The following is a 24684-nucleotide window of genomic DNA, read 5'->3' as shown; positions in this document are numbered from 1 at the left end:
AGGCCCAAGTTGGCCCAGGTCTGGTCTACACCACAGAAACCGAAGCTGCTTCTGGGAACCTCAGTTGTGTTTGGACTACAACCGTCATGGCCCCGCGCAGCAGAACACACTGGCAGGGCCTTCTGGGAGTTGGAGTCCATCTTCCTAACTCCCCAATGGCTGCCCAGGCTGTCCCTCCTCCTTTCCGCCTCCTCCGATTGGGCCGCTATGAGGAAGACCAAGGCGGGCCTAGGCGGATAGTCCCACCTCCTTTGTGCGGATGCCACCATATTTTCCTATTGGCTCCTCAAGCTGTCCCTTCTATTTTTCCCTTCTTCCGATTGGGCAACTAGGAGGACCAAGGCGGGCGTAAGCGATTAGCCCCACCCTTTGCGCAGACGTCACGACGCCCGGCGTGGCTGTTGCCGTGGCGACGCCTCAGGGCCTGTCGGGCGCGGCCAAGCCTTCTTTTTCTTTCTCCTCCTCCTCCGCGGAGAAAGAAGCCGCGATGGGGAGCCCCAAGGGAGGGCGGCGGAGCCGGCAGAGGGGGAAGCTGGGCCGCCTCTCCCGCGTCGGGACCGCCAGCGCCATCTCCGCCTCCGGGATCGGGCGCAGGCCAGTCGGGGAAGGGAGGGGAGGGGCCTAGTGGGTCGCCATGGCGACAGGAACGCCCAGACGCCTGGAAAACCCGAGCAACATTCACACGGCCCGTAAACGGACGTGTTTGTGTATATATGTATGTGTATATTCATACATACATACATACAGAGACATAAGCTGAGCGTGCCTTATCCAATATATATGCACTCACACACATACACAGTGAAATAAATATGTGTGTATACCCTGTTTCCCTGGAAATAAGACCTAGTAGAGGTTTTGCTGAATTGCTAAATATAAGGCCTCCCCCGAAAGTAAGACCTAGCAAAGTTTTTCTTTGGAAGCATGCAGGGTCGGTAAATGTACATACCATAGATTTTTGTACATGGAAATAAAGGTAGTAACAAGAATTAATAATAATAATAATATAATAACTTTATCCTTGTATCCCATCTCCCAGAAGGGACTCAGGGCAGCTTACACAGGGACAAGCCAAACAACAACAACATAAAATTACATACAAACAGAAATTTAAAACAGTAATTTTAAAACAGTAAAGCAATACAATATAATATAGACATTCTTGAAAGGATTCACAGTTTGGTTATGCTGTTTGGTGATGACAACTACTGTACAGTAGATAATAAATTTTCATTTTTAAAAATTCAACCATAAATGTGAATTCGTCTTTGTGGAAAAATAAGACATCCCCTGAAAATAAGACCTAGCACATCTTTGGGAGCAAAAATTAATATAAGACACTGTCTTATTTTCGGGGAAACACGGTATATGTGTGTGTTTATGTGTGTGTGTGTGTGAATGTTTATTTTCATTCATATATACATAGATACACACAGAGACACAAGCTGAGCGTGCCTTATCCAATATATATGCACTCACACACAGAAATATTGTATGTGTGTATAATACACACACACACACATATATATACAGTAGAGTCTCACTTATCCAAGCTAAACGGGCCGGCAGAAGCTTGGATAAGCGAATATCTTGGATAATAAGGAGGGATTAAGGAAAAGCCTATTATTAAACATCAAATTACATTATGATTTTACAAATTAAGCACCAAAACATCATGTTATACAACAAATTTGACAGAAAAAGTAGTTCAATACGCAGTAATTCTATGTAGTAATTACTATATTTACGAATTTAGCACCAAAATATCACAATATATTGAAAACATTGACTACAAAAATGGCTTGGAAAATCCAGAGGCTTGGATAAGTGAGACTCTACTGTATATATATCTTCAACCTATGTGTGTCTGTGTTTATAAACACACACAGGCACACAGGTTTAATATCCTACACACACACACACACACACACACACATGTATATACATATATACATGTACACAGACATACATATACATACACAGACAGCCCCCAAGTTACAAACAAGAGGGGCTCTGGAGGTTTGTTCTTAACCTGAATTTGTTTGCTGGTCACAAACAGACGCAAACACACAGACACATGAAATGGCACCTTATATAGGCACAGCCTGAATTTTATACACCATATGTTTGATAACTTAATATATATTTATACAAACAAACATATAAACACACAGGATACCCACCTGCCCCCTCAGATATGTACATTCATGGAACAGTTCGTAGTAGTCGCTCTGGTGATTAGCAAACACAAGGAAGTACAGGCTCCGGGTTCTGCATCCACAGATCCCACCATCCAGAGCTTGGAAATATTTTTAAAATCCAAAAAACAAACCTTGCCTTTTCTATGTTGTCTGAGGCTTTAATTGTCGGAATCACTGGAGTGTTGTGTGGTTTCCAGGCTGGCTGCATTTTCTCCTGATGTTTTGTCTGCATCTGTGTCTGGCGTCTTCAGAGGATGTGATGGTAATAAAACAAGTGGAGCAAATATACTTGGGTGAGAAGAAAGGAACCTTGTCTGTTCAGCAAAGGTAAAGTGTGCAATTAGCAAGCTTGATTTCCAAGGGTCCGACAACCACTATGTCAGACTACACAGAGAAGCTATTGAAATCCACAAGCACATTGACAATTTCAACAGAAAGGAACCATGAAAATGAACAAAATGAGGCCACGAATATTGAGAACCCCAGACTCAAGGCAGTGACTCATGAACACCACCCAGACTCGGGGGGTCTCTAGGCAGTACACAACTTAAAGGGAGTAAAGGCCAGGCTCCTTCCATGCAGAGCACTCACTATTGACTATGTAACCTTCATGGCCACTCACACGCTAATGGGTGGATCCCACGCAACACATAAAATCGGACCCAATTCAAAGTGCAGGTTATCTATATATATAAAAGAGTGATGGCATCACGGCAATTCACAAAACAACAAAAGTACAGGCCCCCCAACCTCAAAATTTGACAACACAACCCATCATCCACGCCTCAAGGTTGATACAACAAAAAGAAAAGAAAAATAAAGTCCTAATTAGAGGGAGAGCAATAATTGTTTTTATCCAATTGCTGCCAGTTTAGAGGGCTAATCTCTGCCCACTTGGTTGCCTAGCAACCAAGGGACAGCCAGGTTTCAGTTAGGGGACAGGCAGATTTAGGCCTCACTTAGGCTTCTTCCACAGATTATCTAATTTGCACTGGATTATATGGCAGTGTAGACCCAAGGCCCTTCCACACAGCTATATAACCCATTTATAATCTTATATTATCTGCTTTGCACTGGAGTATCTTGACTCCACACTGCCATATAATCTACTTCAGTGTGCATTTTATACAGCTATGAAGAAGGGGCCTCATATAATCCAGTTCTGAGCAGATAATATAAGATTAGAAATATACAGTAGAGTCTCACTTATCCAACGTAAACAGGCCGGCAGGATAAGTGAATATGTTGGATAATAAGAAGGGATTCAGGAAAAGCCAATTAAACATCAAATTAGGTAATCGTTATACAAATTAAGCACCAAAACATCATATTATACAACAAATTTGACAGAAAAAGTAGTTCCATGCGCAGTAATGCTATGTAGTATTTACAGTAGAGTCTCACTTATCCAACACTCGCTTATCCAACGTTCTGGATTATCCAACGCATTTTTGTAGTCAATGCTTTCAATATATCGTGATATTTTGGTGCTAAATTCATAAATACAGTAATTACTATATAGCATTACTGTGTATTGAACTACTTTTTCTGACACATTTGTTGTCTAACATGATGTTTTGGTGCTTAATTTGTAAAATCATAACTTAATTTGATGTTTAATAGGGTTATCCTTAATTCCTCATTATCCAACATATTCGCTTATCCAACGTTCTGCCGGCCCGTTTATGTTGGATAAGTAAGACTTTACTGTACTGTATTTACAAATTTACCACTAAAATATCACAATGAATTTAAAACACTGACTACAAAAACATTGATTATGAAAAGGCAGACTGCGTTGGATAATCCAGAACATTGTATAAGCAAATGTTGGATAAGTGAGATTCTTCTTTAATATGAAATAATTACTGGCATAGAATAATGCAGAACAATATAATCTCTAAAACCAGGACAGTAAATAAACAGGGGAATTCCAGACAGGAAACAATCAGGGCCAGCTAACACCTCCCAACAAAAAATTCACTCAGGGAGGAAACAGCCAGGCTTTAAAGCTGCAAGGCCTTTACATCCTAATCATTTTTCCTAATTGCAGCATTCATACTTGCCTCCAACAAACAAAAAAAAACCAATCAGAAATATTGTATATTCACAACCTTTAGGAAATAATATACCCTGATGGCGCAGCGTGTTAAAGCGCTGAGCTGCTGAACTTCTGGACCGAAAGGCCACAGGTTTGAATTGGGGGACCGGAGAGAGCCCCCACTGTTAGCTCCAGCTTCTGCCAACCCAGAAGTTCGAAAACATGCAAATGTGAGTGCATCGATAGGTACTGCTCCGGCAGGAAGGTCACGCCGCTCCATGTAGTCATCCCACATGACCTTGGAGGAGTCTACGGACAACGCCGGCTCTTCGGCTTAGAAATGGAGATGAGCACCAACCCCCAGAGTCAGACATGACTGGACTTAACGTCAGGGGAAAACCTTTACCCTTGACCTTAACTACCACCAATTCCTCAATACTTTATTTCCCATAACACCAGACTTCGCCACAGCAACGCGTGGCCGGGCACAGCTAGTTACTTATAAAGCCCTATACACTTTGGTTCCAACTTATCTTCGAGACCATAGGAGGATATCCTATGAACTGGCACGGGCTTTGAAATCTACCGGGTAGGCTCTCCTCTGTCCTACCTCCATCTCAAGTGCGGTTGGTGGGGACGAGAGGGGGGGCCTTCTTGGTGGTGGTCCCCCGGCTCTGGAATGCGCTCCCCAGGGAGATCAGGCTAGCTCCCACCCTCCAAACCTTCCGCACACAATTAAAGACCTGGCTTTTCTGACAAGCCTTTGACCATGTTTAGACTCTTTAATAATACATATGAGGACCCTCAGATTCTTTACAATTCTGAGATTGAATACGGCTGTTTTACCTGCAGCAGTTGCTGTATTTTATTGTTTTTACCAGGTAGTTCTGTGAACTTATGATGTTTCGTTTACTGTTTATTGTCTATGTTTTGTTTTACACTTGTTGTATTTTGCATGTTATACCTTGAGTGTTCTATGAGCTGCCCCGAGTCCCACTGGGAGATGGATAGTAGGATATAAATAAAAGATGATGATGATTATTGTTATTATTATTAGATTGCTAATTGCACACTATACGCTTGTTGAACAAACAAAGGTTGTTTTCTCCCACCCTAGATGTTCCACAGCAGGCATGGGCAAACTTTGGCCTTGCAGGTGTTTTGGACTTGAACTCCCAGAATTCCTAACAGCCTCAGGCCCCTTCCTTTCCCCCTCAGTCGCTTAAGCAGAAAACAAAAGAGGAAAAGGAAGGGACCTGAGGCTGTTAGGAATTCTGGGAGTTAAAAGTTCAAAACACCTGAAGGGAGGGCCGAAGCTTGTCCGTGCCTGGTCCATATAAACCGAAGCTGAACAGAAAAAAAATGAAAAGCAAAGATACAGAATGGGGGACGATGCCTGGTTAGACAGCAATACATGTGAAAAAGACCTTGGAGTCCTCGTGGGGATGAAGATGAACATGAGCCAACAATGTGATGTAGCAGCTAAAAAAGCCAACGGGATTCTGTCCTGCATCAATAGGGGAATAGCGTCTAGATCCAGGGAAGTCCTGCTCCCCCTTATTCTATTCTGCCTTGGTCAGACCACACCTGGAATCACACTGTGTCCAATTCTGGGCATCGCAGTTGAAGGGAGATGTTGACAAGCTGGAAAGCGTCCAAAGGAGGGCGACTAAAATGATTAAGGGTCTGGAGAACAAGCCCTATGAAGAGCGGCTTAGAGAACTGGGCATGTTTAGCCTGCAGAAGAGAAGGCTGAGAGGAGACATGAGAGCCATGTACAAATACGTGAAGGGAAGTCATAGGGAGGAGGGAGCAGGCTTGTTTTCTGCTGCCCTGAAGACTAGGACACAAGGGAACAAGGGCTTCAAACTACAGGAAAGGAAGGAGATTCCACCTGAACATCAGGAAGAACTTCCTCACTGTGAGAAGGGCTGTTCGGCAGTGGAACTCTCTCCCCCGGACTGTGGTGGAGGCTCCTTCTTTGGAGGCTTTTAAGCAGAGGCTGGATGACCATCTGTCAGGGGTGCTTTGAATGAGATTTTCCTGCTTCTTGCAGGGGGTTGGACTGGATGGCCCATGAGGTCTCTTCCAACTCTACTATTCTATGATTCTACGAGGCGTGAAGATACAAGTCCCAGGAACGGCCTGCTGCCAGGAGCGCCAAAGCAGCACTGTTGATTCAGGAGGGGGCTCTCCAAGGTGCTGAATTCTCTGAACTACAACTCCCAGCAGCCCCAGTTTGCATAACAAGGAATGCTGGGAGCTGCAGCCCAACAGGCGCTGTAAGGGTGCCTGGTCTTCTCTGTCCCGCTGTCCTGCTGTGAGTTTCCCCATGCCTGTTCCACAGTTAGATATACTCCACTTGCTTTCCCACCACCAGATGCAGCCTGGAGACCACACAACACCTTACTTTTTTTTGTTTATATAATGGAAAACGTTTTGCATCGCTGTTGTACACAACGGGACTTGGGCCTTCCTGGGTTTGGGATTTTAACCCTCCTCCTTGCTAGTGCCGGATTGGAATAGCGGGACACCCCAGGATGACTCTGCTTGTGCCTCTGTCCCTCCCCAGCCCCTCCAAGCCCAGAAGGCAGTCTTCGGCGAAGGTCCGGCCCAAAGAGGTCCACTACGCGGCCAGCGTGGGGAACGTGCACTGGCTCCAGATGTGCCTGCAGAAAGCTGAGAACCCCACCCAGGCCGACATCAATGTAAATTCCCTTCCTTTGAAACAGAAACAATTCCTTCCCCTTGCAGCTCATTTAGAGGTGGAAAGGAGGGCATTGCTCCCCAAAGGTTTGAGAAGAAGTAGACACAGGGCAGCCCCAGTGACCCATAGCTTGGACTCTGCTCTGATCCATCATGCAGAAGGGATTTTTCAAAATGCCACTTTTTAAGGCAATATTTGCCTCTTTTATGTATGAAAATAAAGATGGCCACCTCAAATAGTCCAGAACCACTTAGTACCAGTGTCGTGATCAGAACCCAATGCCTTCATTTACCTCTGCAGTCCCTCTCAAAATGGGCAAACTCATATGGTATCTCATCCTATAATAATTTTGGGAGGGTCAGCATAGGAAAAGGGAGTTATCTGCAGTTGTGAGGTGTGTGTGTGAATTGGCCCCTACACACTTGACCAATGTTTCGACAAGATCTCCTGCCAGGAAAACTAATGGCCAAGGATTATGGGAGCTATAGTTCAGAAATACCTGGAGATCCACAGGTTTCCTGGACCCAGCATTTTGTAATTACACTATGGAAAAATATTTGGAAAATGCTCTATTCCTGGTTTGAAAGTGTCAATTCCGGTTTAATTGTGCAGTCCTTACTTTGAAAGTAGTTGTTCTACTCCAGAAATTTGGTTGGTTTTGCGGCTGCTACAAGCTATGTTTACTTGGTTGAGACTATCAAATATTCATTGAAAAACTATAGCATAATGTGCTGCTGCAGGATGTCTCTCCTGCGAAAGCAACGTTTTCACAATTTAATAAACGTTTCCAATGTTTTTATGATAGGAAATGACATTTACAACCCAGGAACAAAAATCATAGTGTTACATAGTGTTACCTAATGAGGTAGTCCTGCCTAGATGGTGCCTAACTCCATGCAGCATTCATTTCAACAGGTAATTTCCACATCCCACAAAGTAAACATGTTCCTGGGTATGAAAACCTAACAATATGTGGTCCCAGAGGAAAAAATAATGTGGAAAGAATAGGGATGGTTCCTGCAGTACAAAAAGGCATTTCAGTGTGTTTGAGCAGACTTTGTTTTCAGAATTCACTGTGTGCTCATGTGAAGTGGAACAGCCATTAACTAAATTAGTTTACTGGAAAGACTTCTTCCCAAATGTACCTGGGAGTGATTATTTCCTTCTGCCAGCCTCCACTTATCAATTCCACCTTGATGGCCATACGTATGGATCTAAGATATTGGGAAATGGATGAGGCAGGGGTATCTGTGCCTCCGTTTTTTGTCTGTCTTGCTGCTCATACCGGCTCAGCAAGGGATGCTAGAGGCAGCTGCTGTGTACCTTGCCAGTTGTCGGCCTGCACACACTGGAGCAGCAGGACCAGGGAAGGACAGTCCCGTTCTTTGCTAGCTCAGGCTTTGCCGTGTTGTGTTGCAAATACGCTGCTACAACCCAACACTGAAGGTTTCTGTTCCTCTTTCCCAGCACTAATACCTTCCAGTTGGACAGAGAATGAGGAGGAGGAAAGGTGGGGGTCTTGGTAGGTGCAAAAGGACGGCATAGAAAGCTGTGTCAGCTGACGGTCGCCTGCAAGGAAGGCATTGTATTGTTGAAGATTTTCCCTGCCAGAATCATTGGGGTGTTGTGTGGTTACCAGGCTGTTTGTTCTAGCAGCAGCCACAGGTGAAATGTCAGGAGAAAATGCTGCTAGAACATGGCCATGCATCCTAGAAACCACACAATATGCTTTGCTTTTTCTGTTTATATAAGGGACAGTATTTAAGATGTCATTGTATGCAATGCGGCTCAAACCTCCCTGTGTTTCAGTGGGAGCAGGACTGAGGCAGAAGTGCGACAGGTCGAAAACGGTGGTCACCTCCTCTCCCTCATTCCTCCTCCTCGTTCTTCGCAGGGCTTCTCTGCGCTGCACACGTCGGCTCTGCGCGGGCGCCTGGACTGCATCCAGGTCATGGTGGAGAAGTACAGTGTGGACGTGAACCTCCCCAGCGCGACCGGGTGGTGCCCGATCCACCTGGTGCTGAGCAAGGAGAACGGGCCCCGGGCCCTGGAGTGCCTCACGTTCCTCCTCAGCAAAGGGGCCGACGTCAACGTGTGAGCGCTGGGGCGGGGGTCGGACCCAAAGCGGGAGCCTTGCAGTCCAGATACGGTGGGCAAGGCGTGCATTAGGCTATGTAACAACATTTGCAAAATGCTCTGTTCCTGGTGTGAAAGTGTCTTTTCCTGTTCACTTGTGTGGTCTTTACCTCAAAAGTGGTTGTTACCCTCCAGAAACTTCCTATCCGTGGCTACCACATACTAAGTTGAATTGGTTGAGACTCAATGATCATTTTATCTCATGACACTTTTAAGGCAGGCATGGCCCAACTTAGGCCCTCCGTCCAGGTGTTTTGGACTTCAACTCCCACCATTCCTAACAGCCTCAGGCCCCTTCCTTTCCCCCCTCGGCCGCTTACGCGGCCGAGGGGGGAAAGGAAAGGGCCTGAGGCTGTTAGGAATGGTGGGAGTTGAAGTCCAAAACACCTGGACGGAAGGCCCAAGGGGACCTCCTCGGAGCGCAAGAGCACCCCTGACCCCCCGGACCCACCCTTTGCAGGCGGAACTGGAACGGGATGTCTCCGCTGCACCGGGCGGCCAGCGAGGGCCACGACAAGTGCATCCAGGCCCTGATCCGCACAGGGGCAGACGTCAACGCCAAGGACGCGGACGGGCAGAGGCCCATCGACCTGGCCAGGATGTGGGGCCAGCGGGCCTGTGCCAAGTGAGTAGTGCTGATCAAGGCTGTGTGGGCAGGAGGCTCCACCGGGACCCATGGGCTCAAGTCAGGGCTCATTCCGTCATGGGCACATCACCACGAAATGGCTTTCTTCACATTACACAGCTGTGGCGCTTCGCTCCTGTTTAAGCTGCGCGCTGTGGAGTCGGACGTTTGTAGTTTGTCTCTGAGGGAGAATTCTTAGTGGCTCACAAAACTACAAATCCCTGCAGGAGCCTCGAGAACGCCATGTGGAAAGTGGAGAAGGACAAAGTCGCAAAGGAGATGTGCAAACTGGACAGAATCAAGGCGGACTGTGAGGCGAGGAGAATGCAGTTCCTCCAGACAGAGCAGGTCAGTTCTACTCGTTGGCAGATTGGTTTTACTAGTGCGGAGATGGCACGCTGCTCAGTTCTCTTGTCTCAAGGGCAAGCTTGCCTTCTCTGCCAGCATGTTGAGTAGATACGTCTTAAAGCTTTTTCACTTCCTGGTGGATGAGGCTGTCTTGAGACAGGGCGGTATATAAATAAAGTTTTTATTATTGTTATTATTTTGACACAAAGACACAGTATGACACAGCAAACGAGATCAATATGCTGGATTTCATATCACAAAATGACAAGTCGAACACTTCCCAAGTGTCTAGGACTGTGTGATGTATTTTCAGATGATGCGTGCAAATCACAGCAGGGTGACCTTTTGCAGTTGACAGATCGTGATTTTGTCAGTTTATTGTTTCCAAATGCCAGCTGTGATATTTTGGCACGGCACCCAGTGTGCCGGACACCACCGGGACCACCTGCACTGGTTTCTGCCAGAGTCTTTGCAGTTCAATCTTGAGATCCTGATAACGGCTGAGTTTTTCCTTTTGTTTTTCATCAATTCGACTGTCACCTGGAATGGCGACATCAATTATCCAAACCTTGTTCTTTTCCACAACCGTGGGGGTCTGGTGTGTTGTGTTCCAAAACCTTTATCAGTCTGGATTCGGAAGTCCCACCATATTTTTGCGTGCTCATTTTCCACTCTCTTTGCAGGTTTGTGATCCCACCAGTTCTTGACTCCTGGCAGGGGGTACTTGTGGCATAAATTCCAATGAATCATTTGAGCCACATGCTTGTGTCTGTTTGTAGTCCGTCTGTGCAATTTTCTTACAACAGCAGCTGAGGATATCATCCATGGTTTCGTCAGCTTTCCTGCAGTCTGCATTTTGGGTCATTGGCTGAGTTTTCTACTTGGGCTTGATTGTATTTGTTGTTGTTGTTATTATAGTAGTTAAGACTTTATACAAGTACTATTTACCATACAGCAGAAGACTACGATTCTTCTCACGTTCTCCTTCCAGACCCTCCCAGGTAGCTGAAACCTCCTTACTTGCAAAAGGCTCCAGCGGGTCTTGTTTCCCAGTTCTTCTGTATCTTTGCAGCTTCCTTTCCAGCAGCAACTCATCATCATCACATCTCTTTCAACCCCAACCCTCAACAACAGATAAGCTTAGTCCTACTTGAGTACCCTTACAGTTGCTCCTCCCCGGCTACAAATGACATAAGACCAACCAGGGGGCTTGATTCTAATACTTATAGTATGGTTGGGCATGATCCTTACTCTTACTTACACTTTCTTATTGTTAGTAAAGAAATGGCATACTTAAAAACTACGAGAGATGCACTCACTTGATGCACTGCTTTCCCCGCGTCTGTTTCCGTTGCAGACGGAGGTGGACGTGTCCAACGCCGTGGCCTTTGACAGTTGGCTGGCCAAGAAGCGCCTGCGGCCTCCGTCCAACCGGATCCTGTCTTACCTGGAAAGGAAGCGCCCGTCCGCCTCTCTCAGGAAGTTGTCCAAGGGGACGGTCAGCCCCATGCCGTCCGTGGCCCTGCCGGTCCCGAAGGAGGAGGCCCCCTCCCAGGAGCGTGGGCTCCAGCCGTGGAACCCCAGCACCAGCCTCTCCTCCCGGCCGGCCACCCGCATCTCCCGGCCCACCATCGTCCGGCTGGGGGTCGAGCCGGAGGAGGCCGCGGCCCCGGACTTCTCCTCCTTCCTTTTCCTCGTCCGGAACGCCTTTGGGGGCCCCAAGATCCACATGGGCCGTGCGGGGACAGTCCCCTATGTGCCGGACCTGCCCTTTGAGGAGCTGAAGCGTGGCCTGTTGCCCCAGCGCTGGGCCCCCCGCCCCCGCCTCCACCTCCCCAGGGACCTGCGCCCCATGGACATCCAAGTCCAGAAGCACAAGCGGCCCCCGGAGCCCCGGCACCGCTGGACGGACCAGCTGGCCCTCAGCCTGCGGCAGACGCTGGACCCGGGCTCTGCGCGCACCCTCAGGGCCCACCACGGCCTCTTCGCCACGGGGGGCCCCTCCCCTCCCAGGAGGGGCTCTGGCCAAGGCAAAGGGGCCGCCACGTCTTCCTCCTCCTCCTCCTCCTCGCACTCTGCTTCCCTCCTGAGCAAAACCAGCATCTGCCAGGAATAGCCCACCGCGTTGTCTGCCTTGCACTTGCTCTCATTTATTTGAAAAAGATACGCTGCCCCAATTGCATCGGCAGAGAAAAGTGGCAGAGAGTGGGCACCGAGGCGTTAAAGGCGGCTTCATCCATTGGGCACACACAGACAGACAAAAGAAGCAGCATTAAAGCAGGAGGCCGTTTCTGAAATCGAGCGTCATTACTGGGTCTGGGGGTTTGCATGGCCGTGCGGCACTGCACCAGACAGGGCCCAGCATGGGATTGAATGGCCGCCCATTTGTGTTTTTGGAAGACGAGGAGGATCCCAAGCACTTGGGGAGGCTCATTACGCAGCCCGTTGTTCTGCAATAGCGGTCCTTCCACTTGCAGTTGCCATGTGTTCAAGTGGCAAGTGGGTTACCCTGAGAAGGAAGGAAGGAAGGCTAGAACCCAGCTCTTGGAATCCGAGAGTGTGAAGAGACCCCAGGGGCCACCCAGCTAAGCCTTCTTTCTGCCAGGCACGGAAAGCGCAGCCAAAGCACCCTCGACAGGTGGCCATCTGGCCTGTGCGAAAGCCTCCACTGGACTCCCAAGGCAGGGAGTTCCACTGTTGAATGGTCAGGAACTCCTTCCTAGTGTTCAGGTGGAGTCGCCTTTCCTGGGGCTTGGGTGCCTCATCCCCTTCCTGAAAGAGCCTCAGGATTTGGCTTTGACTCTGTTCAAGGACCCAAGTGGAGAAAGAAAGGCCAGGGAGCAGCGTGTTGTTGGCGCCCCCTGGAGGCCGGGAGGGAGGGTCCGTGGTCAGAAGCCTTGCAGAAGACGCAGCTCACAGCCCTCCGGTCAGTGATTGCATGGGATATCCGGATTCCACCCAGTGCTCCCCAGGAGCACCAAGAACGCAGCTTGTTTGCCTGTGAAGATCTCTGCCACTGTGTTGGCTGTAGTTGGCCTGGAGACTAGGACACAGTGGAGCCGTGGGCTCAAACTACAGGAAAGATCCCGCCTGGACATTAGGAAGGCCTTCACGGCCACAGGAAGAGCTGGGGAGTCTCTTTCTCTGGAAGGCTTTAAGCAGAGGCTGGGTGGCCCTCTGTTAGGAGGGCTTGGTTGTGCTTTTCCTGGCTGGCAGAAGAGGGTTGGGTGGACTGGCGGCCTCTGGGGTCTCTTCCAACTCTGGGATTCTGTGAACTTCTAAGGAAACGAGGAAAGGGAGGCCTCCAAGTCCCACCCGGACACCCACAGCCCTCCTCAGGCCTGGCCACCTCGGGACGACCTTTGGCTCCCTGACAAAGTCAATGCAGCTCTAATGCAGCCTTTTTCTTCTCCGAACGCCTTGCGCTTTAGAGGTCGGCGTCATCTCAGAGGCCCCTTTGGGCACCCCTTGCCCGGCACCCCGGAATCTGAAATACTCCAAAACTCTCCACTTGGCACCTGAGGGAGCGGCACCTCCACTTTCTGAGGGTTGAGTGCACACAAACTTAGTTTCATCCACAAAATTGCTAAAAATAGTGTGCATATAATTACCTCCAGGCTATTGCATTTGGTGAATATGGAGTACGAATTAATTCTGTCTGGAGGCACGGGCTTCACTCCCAAGCTCTTATTATGTTCATCTAGACATAATCCCTAGCACTCCTGGTCCGTGCCTTTTGGATGAAGGGCGCTGAGGCCGTAAGACCAAACGAGAGAAGTGGTTTCGGAGAACTTAGCCATAAACAGAACTGCCCAGATTGGTAAATTAAAAGGATGCATGTGTCTGTCTTTGCTTCCGAGGCAAAGACTGCCTCGTATTTTTTATTAACACGGAGCCTGTAGTGCTAAAACAGAGGCCGAATCTCGACTGACGTAAGAAAGGAGGAGATCTGGTGTGGGAGGGATCCCGGGAACCCCCCCTTCCTGGCTGCTCAGGGGCCTCCCTGAACGTCCCGACCCAGAGCAGGGAGAGGACTGTCCCAGTTCTGCGGTTCTGCACCCTTTGCGGACCCGTTCCCGCCCGCCAGCAGCAGCCCCTTCTGCCTCCTCTGCGCCAGGCGAGGAGGGGGCCCTGGCAAGGGGGGGGGGCTGCCCAGGGCTTCCTTTCTGAAGAGTCAAGCCTTGAAAGGGGGGGGGGGCTAAGAAACCTGTGCAAATCGTCACCTCTAGATCACGCCTGCTAAGAAACGAAACAAGTCCACAGAAGCCAGTCTTGCCCCGAGAATCCTCAAGGAGGGCTGACTTCCTGCTAAAAGAGAGGCCTCTCTCCCAAGGACGGACAGGGTCCATTGACGCAAGGCCTTGTCTCTGGAAATGCCACTCAAGACGGACAAAGGAACGCTGTGTCAAAGAGGAAGTGCTTTCAGGCGCTGAGAAAACTGCGGGTGGGTTCCTTGATTGACAGCCTCCAAAGCCCACTCCACAAAGCCCGGAATGCCTTCGCAACAAAGCGGAGAGCGGCCCGCGGAGGAAGTACCTTTTCAGAAAGTATGTTTTGGCTTTAACAGGAACGGCGACGGGATCCTGCGGTTCTAGAAGGCGCCGTGGAGACACACCAAACTAGTCAGCAAAGCCAGAGTGTTCTGCGCAGCGACGGCTCCAGCGCCTTCCTTTGTGGAGGCCGACTCCGCAGAAGCCCACCGTCCCTCCTTCCCATCCGTCCGTCCGAGGGAGACTCGGGAGAGGGAACGTCCAGTGGAGCCGTCATGGAAGGGCCGGGGAGGAGGCCGGGTCAATACATCTTTTGGCGGCTGGGCAAGATGGCTTCCTTGATGAACGAGAAGATGACCAGGATCCCGGAGCGCTTGCCCCGCTTCCCTTTCGTGAAGTAGTTCGAGACCACGTCGTCTAAGGGGGGGGGGAGAAAAAGAGGGGGCAGGAGGCAGTCAGAGCAGCCAAGAGGGCAGCCTTCTCCCGCCCCACCTGCGCACTGCCAGGGCCCTCTCATGGGTCTGCACCACACAAGTGGCCACGCGTCCTCCAAGGGAGTTATCCTAGTCAAGGCTTCGCCACTGGGCAAGGCAAGGAGGGATGCCTCCAAGGAGGCCCTCTGGTTGGTGCAGAGATGGATTGGCCGCTCCATAGATGTGCAGCTTTGCCATGCCATTGGCATCATTAACATGCAGCAGCACCCTCCCACAATCCCAATGCAATGCTTGGCTCTGCATCCAGCCAAGAGGAGGTCAGTTCTGGTCCCTGGAATCTGGGGCTGGGATCTGGGTGGCGAGTCTCAGCCAGAGTTAAGCCTGTTGACTCCAGTGCTGAATGGTGAGCCAACCAGTAGGCAAGCCCGTCTGGCTCAACAACCCATCTCTGGCCAGCAACAATACTTAGGCCAAGGTTAACAGGTTGCCCCTCTGGCCCTGGGGCTGATGCCAAGGCTGGAAGGAGGCGCGAAGGCGGGCTGTTGGCCTCGAAGATGCCGTGGTGCAACTGGGGAGGGTGGCTGCAAGGCTGAGTGCGGGGCGCCTGCACTGGAGCCGATTTGTGTGCAACGCGGGACGGGATGCTGCAAAGGGGGCCTGGGGCCCAATCGCCGGCCACTCAACCCTTCTGTGGGGCTGAGGACCCCCTTCGAGCCCTGGCCCCCGGCACTCACCTCCGGGCTGCACCGTGGAAGGGAGCACGTTCTCCCCGGCCGACAAGGAGACGAAGAAGGCGAAGGGGACCAGCCACAGGCAGAAGGTGAAGTACGCCAGGACCTGCCAGGAAGCGAGAGAGAGAGAGAGAGAGAGAGAGAGAGAGGAATGACCGGGGAGGGAGAGGAACCAAGGGCCGGCTGCTCAGGAAGCAACACAAGTGGTGTCAAGCCACATTAATTCTGCAGTGTAGATCCATCCAGGAAGAAGAATGCTAAATTATTCTAACAGACTTTGAGTTTAAATTGAAGGCTTTCATGTATGGAGTCATTGGGTTGCTGTGAGTTTTCTGGGCTGCCTGGCCATGTTCCAGAAGCATTCTCTCCTGTCGTTTCACCCATATCTATGGCAGGCATCCTCATAGGTTGTGAGGCCTGTTGGAAACTAGGTAAGTGGATTATATATGTGTGCGTGCGTGCGCATCTATGTATGTATGTGTGTGTGTGTGTGTATATATATATATACACACACACACACACATACAGTAGAGTCTCACTTATCCAACACTTGCTTATCCAACGTTCTGGATTATTCAACGCATTTTTGGAGTCAATGTTTTCAATATATCGTGATATTTTGGTGCTAAATTCATAAATACAGTAATTACTACATAGCATTACTGTGTATTGAACTACTTTTTCTGCCAAATTTGTTGTCTAACATGATGTTTTGGTGCTTAATTTGTAAAATCATAACCTAATTTGATGTTTAATAGGTTTTTCCTTAATCTCTCCTTATTATCCAACATATTCGCTTATCCAACGTTCTGCCGGCCCGTTTATGTTGGATAAGTGAGACTCTACTGTATATCTGTGGAATGATGCCCAGGGTGGGAGAAAGAAAGAACTCTTGTGTCTTAGAGGCATGTGGGATTGTTGCAACTGATCACTTTGATTGGCACAGTTTTATGTTACATAGTGCTACCATCCTTTCTAGGGATATATTTCTCCTCCCAATACGGCCAAAGTCCAAACTCAGCCTCAACTGAGTCCTCTTGGCTTCTGGGGATTTGCTCCCGGACCCGTTTCTTGAGCACAAGAACTCATCCCGCAGCTCCCACCCACTTTCCTCCTGCTCCGGCCTTCAAAACCACACTTTTGGGTGGGGAATCTAATGTCATGGGCCATCCTGTCCTGAGCCTCCAGAAAGCAGAGCTCTGACCCTGTGGGTCCAGCAAACGTGGAAGGCCGGCTGCCCCCCGCCCCCCCCCCCTCAGCCCAGAAAGCGCAGAGCGGGGCCCCTCACCTCTGAGAAGGGATAATACTCTTCTGCAAAATACTGGAACGCCAGGTAGTGGTTCAGCACAACCAGCACTGAAGGAGGAAAAGGCAAATGCGAGGGTGAGAGGGGCGCTTCCCAGCACTGTCTACACACACAATCACACAGAAATAGACACACTTCCAGCAGCTGTGCCAAACACGCAAGCTGACCAAGTGTTTTTTGCGGCCCCAACTATGGAATCGGAGGCAAGAGAGGCTCCGTTCTCATCAGAAGCAAAGGCATCTTTCCTGCCCTTATGGTAGTCACTGAGGCCCTCTTCCTCCTCGGCTGCCCCCCCACTTCCCTGAGGCCACTTCACCCTGCGCTCAGGTCTGTGTCCAGAGCTAGGCATTCAGCCAAACCTGGGTTCAAGGCAAAAACAAGCTGGGCAACTAGACTGTCCCCAGGACACCTACGCCTCTCCTTCAAACGACACAACCATAGCATTTTGGCTGCATTCTGGCAAGCAGCTGGGATGTGCAGTCCAAGGAGGGATTCGGACTGTGGCAGAAAATGCTAAATAACTCACTAAATAAATCCCAGGGAGAGCTCAGGATGCCTTAGGTGCGGTGGTGGCTGGGTTGTGGAGGGATGGGTGTGTTGCTTTGTGACGTGTGTTGGGGAAGGCATTTAATTTCGTCATGTGAGAACAGAATGACGATAAAGCTCTTCCATTTTATTCTATTCCTTGGCCCTTCTGGCAATGACGGCCTCCTAGAAATGGCAGCCACAACCCCAGGGCAGCAGCCTAGTCCCTCAATAGTGTGAATAGCTGAAGAGTGGTTCCAAACATCAGTCTTAAGTAGCTTGGTCGGCTATAAACCAGCATTTCTCAACCTGGGGGGTTGGGACCCCTGAGGTGGGGTTGCGAGAGGGGTGTCAGGGGGTCGCCAAAGACCACCAGAAAACATGTTTGAGTTCACAGTGCTTTCCAGAGGTAGTTGAACTACATCTCCCCTAAATCACTGTCAATTCCTCCCAAATCCCTCCAGTATTTTCTGTTGGTTGTGGGGATTCTGTGTGGGATGTTTGGCCCAATTCTATCCTTAGTGGGGCTCAGGGGGCTCTTTGATTGTAGGTGAACTATAAATCCCAGCAACTACAACTCCCAAATGTCAAGGTCTATTTTCCCCAAACTCCACCAGTGTTCACATTTGGGCATATTGAGTATTGGTGTCAAGTTTGGTCCAAGTCCATCGTTGTTTGAGTCCACAGTGCTCTCTGGGTGTAGGTGAACTACAACTCCCAAACTCAAGGTCAATGCCCACCAAACCCTTCCAGTATTTCCTGTTGGTCGTGGGAGTTCTGTGTGCCAAGTTTGGTTCAATTCCATCATTGGTGGAGTTCAGAATGCTCTTTGAGCGTAGGTGAACTATACATCCCAGCAACTGCAACTCCCAAAGGACAAAATCAATCCCCTCCCAATCCCACCAGTATTCAAATTTGGGTGTATCTATCAGGTATTTGTGCCAAGTGTGGTCCAGTGAATGAAAATACATCCTGGCGGCTCATAACAGGAGCAAACTGACAGTTATGAGGTAGCAACAAAAATGTTAGGGTTGAGGGTCACCACGACATGAGGAACAGTATTAAGGGGTCGTGGCATTAGGAAGGTTGAGAACCACTGCTACAAACCAATGATCGTGGGTCAACCCCACTCAGTGACTCACCGCAGGAGAGCATGAAGTTGGGGGAGGTGAGCATGATGAAGGGGAAGGTCTGCAGGAGGCCGAAGTAGACCAGGTTGGTGAAGAGCCCCACGCTGACCATGAGGCCCGGGAAGCCCTCAAAGAGGTACAGGCCCAGCAGCACCGCCGTCGAGAACTGGCGCAGAGAACGAGAGGGAGAAGCCCGTCAGACCCAGGTTAGTGCCTCAACCCTATTGCCTGACGGGCAGAGTACGGGAGCTTATGGGCACACAGACTTTTAAAGATTTACTAGCCCCTTCTTACGCCGTGTGGCCCTGAACCAAGTCCTCACGAACTAAAAATACACTTGAGTCAGTTGTGCTCTGAACACCTACCAGCAGCGTCTGCTACCTCAGAGCTCTCTTTCATACAGAATGCCTGATAACGCGCCCAACTAACACGTAACAGCTGCTCTATTACAGTTACAAACTGGCTCTGATTCGTATTCTCTTAGAAAAAGCCTACAGTAAACCATGAGTGGCGACAAAGCCCTGGGGTCAACACACAGCCCGCCATTCAGGAAAGGCATGTCTCCCCGAGACCTTCCTTGTTTACTTCACACCCACCTTTCTCCTTTACAGTGTATATATCACAAAATAGAATGAGGTACAGTAAGAGACCTCCAAAACTGTGGAATCCGTATCTGCAGCTCTGCTGGGAATTGGCGGTTCTAGGGTATACCTAGAGGAGACCAGAGTCACGTTGGAAGTCCTATCCAACCCCTCGGGTGCCTTCCCCCTGCATCCAGCATTAATGCAGTTCGACCCCATTGTAGCTGCCAAGGCAGAGCTTCCCAGAGCCCTGGTTCCCCGATTATTATTATTATTATTATTATTATTATTATTATTATTATTATTGTTGTTGTTCAATATGCAGTCGAAGGCTTTCATGGCCAAAATCACTGGGCTGATGTGAGCTTTCCAGGCTGCCTGACCATGTTCCAGAAGCATTCTCTCCTGACGTTTCGCCCACACCTATGGCAGGCACCCTCAGAGGTTGTGAGGTCTGTTGGAAACTAGGCAAGTGGGGTTCATCTATCAATCTATCTATCTCCATCCCTGTGCAATAATGTCCAGGATGGGAGAAAGAACTCTTCTCTGTTTGAGGCATGTGTGAATGTTTCAAAGGATTCCCCCAGGCAATAAGCAACCAGACCTTGAAGCTGCAAGGCTATTAAATGCTAATCAAGGCGGCCAGTTGAAACATTCAGAACAAAGGGTTTTTCTCCCACTCTGAATATTCCAAAGATATACAACAACAACAACAACAACAACAACAATAATACAGTAGAGTCTCACTTATCCAACATAAACGGGCCGGCAGAACGTTGGATAACTGAATATGTTGGATAATAAGGAGAGATTAAGAAAAAGCCTATTACACATCCAATTAGGTTATGATTTTACAAATTATGCACCAAAACATCATGTTATACAACAAATTTGACAGAAAAAGTAGTTCAATACGCAGTAATGCTATGTAGTAATTACTGTATTTACGAATTTAGCACCAAAATATCATGATGTATTGAAAACATTGACTACAAAAATGCGTTGGATAATCCAGAACGTTGGATAAGCGAGTGTTGGATAAGTGAGATTCTACTGTAATAATTATTATTATTATTATTATTATTATTTTATTTTTGTACCCCGCCACCATCTCCCCAGAGGGACTCGGGGCGGCTCACAGATATAAAACCAGCATACAGTGACATCAAATACAAATACGAAAACACACAAATAAATTTAAAAGGCACTAAAAAACAACAACAAAAAACCCCCTCCCTTGCCTCGTTTCCAAAAGATGTCACAACCTCTCAGTGTGCCTGCCATAGATGTGGGTGACACATCAGGAAAGAATGCTTCTGGAACATGACCAGACAGCCCAGAAAACTCACAGCAACCCATTATTAATGTTTATTTATACCCCGCTTTTTCTCTGCACAAGGAGGCTCACATTAAAAGTATTCCAATACAAATAAAAATCTACAAATAAACAAACATTAAAACAAAAAGGTCAGGCCCGTCTGTCAATCCCAAACACGTCAAGCCCACACTTCCTGGGCCCTCCCTCCAGGTCACGTATTGGCCAACTTGGGCCTTCTCTCCAGGTGTTTTGGACTTCAACTCCCACCATTCCTCACAGCCTCAGGCCCCTTCCTTTTGCCCCTCAGCCGCTTAACTTGAGGAAACCTGGGAACCAGTAGTAAACGGCTTATGTAAACAGCTTGTAAACAGCTTACTTCGGCTCACAGCCAGCTACTCTAAAATAACATCTATTTGACCATTTATTGTCAACAAACTGAAGCTACAGCCTACTGACTGCATTTACATCTAGAGGAGTCCTACAGAACTGCTCCAAAACTACAGAGACTTTGATTTGCTTTGACTCCAAGCCAAGTTTGAGCAAAATGAAATTTACATGCATTTGGAGAGACTGGATGTACACATACTGTGTTGCTAACAAACTTTAGTTGGGAGTCTTGTTGATATTGTTGATATATGTCTGATATATGTTATATTGAAAACTGCTCTGTATAGCATTTAAATCTGGATGATTGCAGTCTATAAATCTTATTATTTGTATTATTGTTAACATTATTATGTATATGAGGCTCTAATATACATATTGTGTTCGTTCTATGGTTTGAACCTTTATCGTAGTGCACATACCATGCCAGCTCTAGGCTTTCCTTCCTTCCTTCGATGGTCCCCGCTTGACATCTGTCACTTACCCAGATCATGTACTTGATGATTCTGCTGGTGGCCACCGTGTACTCCTCAATCAGCTCCGCCAAGTAGTACAATCCGGCCGCTGGGAGAAGGGAGGAGAGAGAAAGAAAGAGAAAGGAAGGGATCACGTTGGGAAGGAGAAGCACAAGGCGGAAAGTCACCCATGAAGAACCTACCGGGCGCACGTCGTCTATCTGCATACTAGCGCCTAGGCCGGCCCTTGCCTGGCTGCTCTTGCCACCGTGCCCTGTCTGCTGTTCCTTTCTTCCTTCCCCACAGCCTTTCCCTCCTTTCCTTTCTCCTTCCTTTCCTCCTTTTCCTTTCTTATTCCTTCCTTCTATTGGACATAACCAATTGGGAAAATAACTGCACCCAGTGTCTGGGCACATTTCTGTTTGGCAAATGGGAATCTCCATGAACATGTGGAGACCACCTTTTGAAAACCACTAGTCATGACCTTGTTAGACGTCAACCCTTTGAACAAGTGATATTCACAAGTATTTACGTAATGGCACACAGGGAACTCGGCTGTTAGACTGAAGAACCATGTCTTTGAACTGCCAAGGACAAAGACATGCCACTACAAAAATACATTGGGTTAGCAGAGGATGGTTGTTTCTTTGAAGTTGAAACTGCAGTTGCCCAAAAAAATATACACTCCCTTGAAACCTCTTGGTTTAAAATATGCACTCGGAGATAAAAAACAAAGTCTTATTTGTAAAATAATGTATCTTGTTTACTTATACACATTTTGTATTATATTATACTAGCTGTGCCCGGCCACGCATTGCTGTGGCTAGGACTTTATTTTTCTTTTCTTTTTGTTAAATGAACGTAGAGGAGTGGATGAGAGGTTGTGCTGTCAATTTTTTTGGTTGTGGGGTGTTTAGTTTAGTTGTTTTGTCCAGTGCCGTGATTCCATTACCCTTTTATATATATAGATGTTAACTGAGTTTTATGGTTTAATGTATGGTTTTGTATAAAGTAACTGTTTTGTATAAATGCTGTTTTTACTGTGTTTTTATTGCAATATGTTTTAACTGATCTACTTGTTCTATATCTTCGGGCCTGTGTCCTGTGTAGCTGCCCTGAGTCCCTGCTGGGAGATGGTGGCGGGGGTAGAAAATAAAGTTACTTACTTACTTACTTGTATTAACTCACAATACAGGCACATTTCTTAAAGTTCAGTTACAGATAGATTGTAGTTTCTCTGTGTGTTGAGTACACAGAGTACCGTATCATTCTTAATCAATAGTCCATAGTTCAAAGTGTATAACTGTACTCACTTAAGTCCATAAGTCATACTTATTTATTTATTATTTATTTAAAACATTTATATTCCGCCCATCTCACCTCAAAGGGGACTCGGGTTCCAGAAACATTCAATGCCGGAACATAAAATAAACCATAAATATACATAAAAACTAAAATCAGTTATCTTCACATTAAAACCATGGCAGCAGAGTCTCACTTATCCAACATAAACAGGCTGGCAGAATGTTGGATAAGCAAAAATGTTAGATAATGAGGGATTAAGGAAAAGTCTATCAAACGTCCAATTATGTTATGATTTTACAAATTAAGCTCCATAACATCATATTTTACGTTCAAATTGACAGAAAAAGGAGTTCAATGCACAGCAATGTTAATGTAGTAATTACTCTATTTACGAATTTAGCACCTAAACATTGAAAACATTGACTACAAAAACATTAAATACCAAAAGGGTTTTTTCCTTTCTTTCTTTCTAGAAAGAAAGAGGGGGACATTTATATGCTTAGTTAGGTATAAATATTTGATAGTATTTCTGTACCCTCGTATTATGAAAGCATAAGTTCATGGGTGATAAGGGGGATGTGGCGGGATTGGGGAAAAGTATCGGTATTTTGATTGTGGAATATCAAGATTGAATGTCTCTATGTGTGTATACGTGTGTGTATATATATATATATATACGTGTGTGTGTATATATATATATATATATATATATATATATATATATGCACTTTGCATTGTTTTAAACTTGTATATTGTATTTTATGACTATTTTATGACTGTTTTAACTGTTTTAATTGTTTTAGTTTATTGTATATCAGTGTAACGGCATCAATTGCCACTTGTAAGCCGCCCTGACTCCCCTCGGGTGAGAAGGGCGGGGTATAAATAATTGAAATAAATAAATAAATACACGTGTATATATATCCCACAATATAAATTTTAAAAAAAGAAAAATACTAAAAGACAGACTGTGTTGGATAATACAGAACCCTGGATAAGCGAAGGTTGGATAAGCGAGACTCTATGTATGACTCAATGACAGACCCCATTTGGGCTTGAAATGCGCCATGAATTTATATTTATATGTATAATTATGCAGGTTTTTAATGTGGGTTCTTAATTGTAATGTATTTTTTTTATTTAAATGGATTTCTAAATGCGATGTAAACTGTTTTTATGTAGAGTCTCACTTATCCAATATTCGCTTATCCATAGTTGTGGATTATCCAACGCAGTCTGCCTTTTAGTAGTCAAATGTGTTTGTAGTCAATGTTTTCAATACATAGTGATATTTTGGTGTTAAATTCAGAAATACAGTAATTACTACATACCGTTACTGCATATTGAACTACCTTTTCTGTCAAATTTGTTGTATAACATGATGTTTTGGTGCTTAATTTGTAAAATCATAACCTAATTTGACATTTAATAGGCTTTTCCTTGATCCCTCTTTTTTATCCAACATATTCGCTTATCCAACATTTTGCCGGCCCATTTATGTTGGGTAAGCGAGACTCTACTGTATGTTTTTATATTGTAAGACGCCCTGAGTCCCCTGATGGGTGAGAAGGGAGGGGGTAGAAGTAACGTAATAAATAAATAAATAAAATAAATTTAAAACTGTCACAAGTTATTAACCTGGCTGCCACTCGTTGGACGGTTTGAAGCTTCTGAACAGTCTTCAAAGGCAACCCCACATAGAACGCACTGCAGTAGTCTATCCTGGATGTAAGGATCGGATAAATCTTTCGCCTTTTCCCAAATTCATTTTAAAACGAATTTGCTGCACTTTATCTGTTATGTATTTTTATCTTGTAAATCGCCTAGAGCATCATGGTTGGAGGGCGATTAATAACTAATTAGATGATGATGATGATCTTGAGTTTACAACTTATAATGCGCACTTTAGCTTATCTACTACTGTAACCTCGCTGGTTTTAATTCTATGTTTTATTAAGCGTGTTTTT

The 24684-nt window shown here is 47.0% G+C and overlaps 2 protein-coding genes across 2 annotated transcripts in view; one reads left to right on the top strand and one right to left on the bottom strand.

The window, feature by feature from the left end:
- Positions 1-90: 90 nt before the first annotated feature.
- On the top strand, positions 91-14978 carry ankrd53 (ankyrin repeat domain 53). The gene is made up of 6 exons (XM_062982530.1): positions 91-594; positions 6815-6950; positions 8844-9043; positions 9546-9710; positions 9938-10058; positions 11416-14978. Exons 1-6 carry the CDS (start codon positions 488-490, stop codon positions 12172-12174), a joined length of 1488 nt encoding a protein of 495 aa, XP_062838600.1. The 5' UTR covers positions 91-487; the 3' UTR covers positions 12175-14978.
- tex261 (testis expressed 261) overlaps positions 13901-24684 on the bottom strand; it is a 16219-nt gene continuing 5435 nt past the window's right edge. Inside the window, exons 2-6 of the mRNA XM_062982532.1 lie at positions 21442-21521; positions 18687-18840; positions 17002-17069; positions 15717-15819; positions 13901-14965 (exon numbers count right to left, since the gene is read on the bottom strand). Of these exons, the coding sequence (XP_062838602.1) occupies positions 14850-14965; positions 15717-15819; positions 17002-17069; positions 18687-18840; positions 21442-21521 (521 nt within the window). The 3' untranslated portion in view covers positions 13901-14849. The remainder of the gene's footprint in view (positions 14966-15716; positions 15820-17001; positions 17070-18686; positions 18841-21441; positions 21522-24684) is intronic.

This window comes from Anolis carolinensis, chromosome 5 (assembly GCF_035594765.1).
Source record: "Anolis carolinensis isolate JA03-04 chromosome 5, rAnoCar3.1.pri, whole genome shotgun sequence".
NCBI classification, from domain to species: Eukaryota; Metazoa; Chordata; class Lepidosauria; order Squamata; family Dactyloidae; genus Anolis; species Anolis carolinensis.
The sequence above is the reverse complement of the archived record's forward strand: the minus strand, read 5'-3'. Positions and strand labels throughout refer to the sequence as shown.